At 54.3% G+C, this 3,377-nt stretch overlaps 1 protein-coding gene across 1 annotated transcript; it reads left to right on the forward strand.

Annotated features, from left to right (window-relative positions):
• Positions 1-2,078: 2,078 nt before the first annotated feature.
• On the forward strand, positions 2,079-3,089 carry LOC136116235 (olfactory receptor 14C36-like). Its single transcript, XM_065862433.1, has one exon. It carries the CDS (start codon positions 2,079-2,081, stop codon positions 3,087-3,089), a length of 1,011 nt encoding a protein of 336 aa, XP_065718505.1.
• Positions 3,090-3,377: the final 288 nt, after the last annotated feature.

A 3,377-nucleotide genomic window follows, 5' to 3' on the forward strand; every position in this document is an offset into this window, starting at 1 on the left:
TGGCTGAGCTCCCAGGGCAGGGGTCTCAAATTCATTTTCACGGGGGTCACATCAGCTTCACAATTGCCTTAAAGGGCCGAATGTATAAATGTAGGAGTAGTTAAATTTATACAGTCCTTTAAAATTATGTTCTGCCATTTGAGGGTAACCATGAGGCTGATGTGATCCCTGGTGAAAATGAAGTTGACACTCACCTCCTAGGGAAAAAGCTTTTCCTTATGTCCTGGCTGAACCTCTCCTCTTTCACCTGCCACCCATTCTCTTTTGTTCTTCTGCCACACACCATGGTGAAGAGCCTGGCTGTGTGTTCTCCATGATCTCCTTATTGGTACTGACAGGCTGTGATGAGGTCCCTGTCAGCCTTCCCTTCTCTGGGCTGGACGAGCCCAGCTCCGTCAGCCTCTCCCCACAGGCCAAGTGCTCCAGTTTCTGGCTGTCCTGAGGCCCTTTGCTCAACCCACTCCAGCTTGCCAATATCTTTCCTGAACTGGGATCTGAGATCTGGATGGACTATTCCAGAGAATCCCTTCCCTCCACCTCCTGGCCGTGCTCCTGGTGGCACAGCCCTGGGTGCTCCTGACCTCCCTTGCACCAGGGCACACGCTGCCTCCTGTCCAGCTCCCTGCCCACACAGACCTTTCCCACAGAGCTGCTCCCAACCAGACATCCCCAGCCTGTGCCATTGCCAGGTGAGTCCCCTGCAGGGGCAGACACTGGTGTTTGTCCTGCTGGGGTTTCCTGAGGGTCCTCCAAAGACTTGCTCTCCTCCTTGAACCCCTTCATTGAGCATAGAGGCCTGGGAGATGGTTTCAGTAAAGACCCAGGTGCAGAAGTCATTGAGTCCCTCAGTGTCAGTGTCTGCTGTTACTAAATTTCCCTCTTCACTCAGCAGCAGCTCTGTGTTCCCTTTCTTCAGCCGTGGTCTCTAACACAGCTGTTGAAGCTCTTAGTTTGCTCTTGACTTTTCTTGCAGTCGCCAACTCCAGGTGAGCTTTGCCCTTCCCGAAGCCATCCCTGCACAGTAAAGCCAATGTACACGTGCTCCTTGTCTGTACCTGTCCTTGCTGTCACCCCTGGCAGCTGCTTTGTGGCCCCTGTCTGCACCTTGTGCTGTGACAGCCCAGCCCTGCTGCCCCACACGTGGTCCCACAGCCCCATGGTGCAGGTTCAGCACAGGACAGGGTGCATTCAGGGTGGGGAACGGTCTCCTGACTTGATAGCCAGAGCAGTTCTTGGTGCTTTGTCACCCCATGGCCTTCCTGTTGGGCAGCCTCTCCAAGCTCCTGGAGAGGTCGTGTCACCTGTGGGGTCACAGGCAGCCCTGCTCCAGGGTCTGCCAGGGTCTGGGCCAGGAGAGAGTCTGGGCAGGGCTGTCCATTCCCTGAGACAGGCCCTGAGCCCAGCAGGAGGATGGACATGGCCTCACAGGGAACCTTACCCGTAAACCTGGGGTGCGCGGCCAGTGCTGGAAATGGCCCATGAGAGATGGCCAGTGACTGGGGGGTGATGAAGGCCCTGGGCCACCTTCCTGGTCTGTCCATGTCACCAAGGGCATAGAGCAGTCTCCTCTCTCCTGCACCTGCATGTCTTTGATCCCTTCCAGAAGCCCTGGCTCTGAACCACAACCCCTGGTGTGAGTCTTCACCCTGCATGGTCATGCAGCACGAGATACACGCTGATGTTTTTCTCTCTCAGGTCCTTCCCAGAACAGTCCAGTTCTCTTGAGGTTCTGCCACCTCCCCTGCCCTCTCTCCACCACCAACACCCTCTCCCCAGCAAAGCCCAGTCGGGGCTGGTCCCACAGCAGTGCCCATTGCAGGTGCTCTGGGCAGGCACCCCACAGCCTTTGCCCCTCTGAAGGGCACAGCAGCTTCCGGGGGTCAGAAAGTGGTCAGCCCCAGAGGTGAGTGAACATACACGGCAAAAAGAAAAGGAGGCACCTGTGTCCTTCGTTCTCCTCTCCAGCAGATCCTGAGAGGTTTGCAACCCCTCCATCCCATCCCCTTTCCCCAGGCCAGCACAAAAGCCCTGGCCTTTGAGGTCTTCCTTGGACAGTGTCCCATGCCCAGAGGAAGCAAATGTCCAAAAGCAGCTTCATCAGCCAGTTCCTCTTCCTGGCGTTCGCAGACACACGGGAGCTGCAACTCTTGCACTTCTGGCTCTTCCTGGGCATCTACCTGGCTGCCCTCCTGGGCAACGGCCTCATCATCACCACCATAGCCTGGGACCAGCACCTCCACACCCCCATGTACTTCTTCCTGCTCAACCTCTCCCTCCTCGACCTGGGCTCCATCTCCACCACTGTCCCCAAGTCCATGGCCAACTCTCTGTGGGATACCATGGCCATTTCCTATGCAGGATGTGCTGCCCAACTCTTCCTGGTTTTCTTTTTAGCTTCAGCAGAATTTTATCTTCTCACCATCATGTCCTACGACCACTACATTGCCATCTGCAAACCCCTGCACTACGGGACCCTCCTGGGCAGCAGAGCTTGTGTCCACATGGCAGCAGCTGCCTGGGCCACTGGGTTTCTCCATGCTCTGCTGCACACGACCAATACATTTTCACTGCCACTGTGCAAGGGCAATGTCCTGGGCCAGTTCTTCTGTGAAATCCCCCAGATCCTCAAGCTCTCCTGCTCACACTCCTACCTCAGGGAACTTGGGCTTCTTGTGGTCAGTGTCTGGTTAGGATTTGGGTGTTTTGTGTTCATCGTGGTGTCCTATGTGCAGATCTTCAGGGCCGTGCTGAGGATCCCCTCTGAGCAGGGACGGCACAAAGCCTTTTCCACTTGCCTCCCTCACCTGGCCGTGGTCTCCCTGTTTGCCAACACTGCCATGTTTGTCTATCTGACGCCCCCCTCCATTTTTTCACCAAGCCTGGACCTGGTGGTGTCTGTTCTGTACTCACTGGTGCCTCTAGCAGTGAACCCCCTCATCTATGGCATGAGGAACCAGGAGCTGAAAGTGGCACTGAAGAAAGTGATTCAATCATTTTTCTGTCAGCAACAATTAGTTACCCAAGTCTCTTCAGAAGTTATTTCCAATTCATCTCAGGATCCTCCTTTGGACTGTGCATTTTATCTGTGATAACCATGTTTGTCAAAGAATTTCTTCATCCACAAAACTTCTCCAGAGGCATGAAGCCAGCCTCTCGGAACCAGAGACCTGTTTACCTGTTTCTGGGACCGTGACTTCCTGTGTTGGATCTCTGTAACACAGGGTGTTTCAAAAAGATGGATCCATTTTGAAATCACTGTATCTCTGAAATTTGCTCCATCTTTTCGAAACAACCCGTAAAAGGGGATTTCCTCACTTTCTGTATTTGGAGCTTGGGCTCCTCTTCCAAAGCTGTGGTCAGCCTGAATAAATTTCCCC

Source organism: Patagioenas fasciata, chromosome 6 (assembly GCF_037038585.1).
Source record: "Patagioenas fasciata isolate bPatFas1 chromosome 6, bPatFas1.hap1, whole genome shotgun sequence".
Taxonomy (NCBI): Eukaryota; Metazoa; Chordata; class Aves; order Columbiformes; family Columbidae; genus Patagioenas; species Patagioenas fasciata.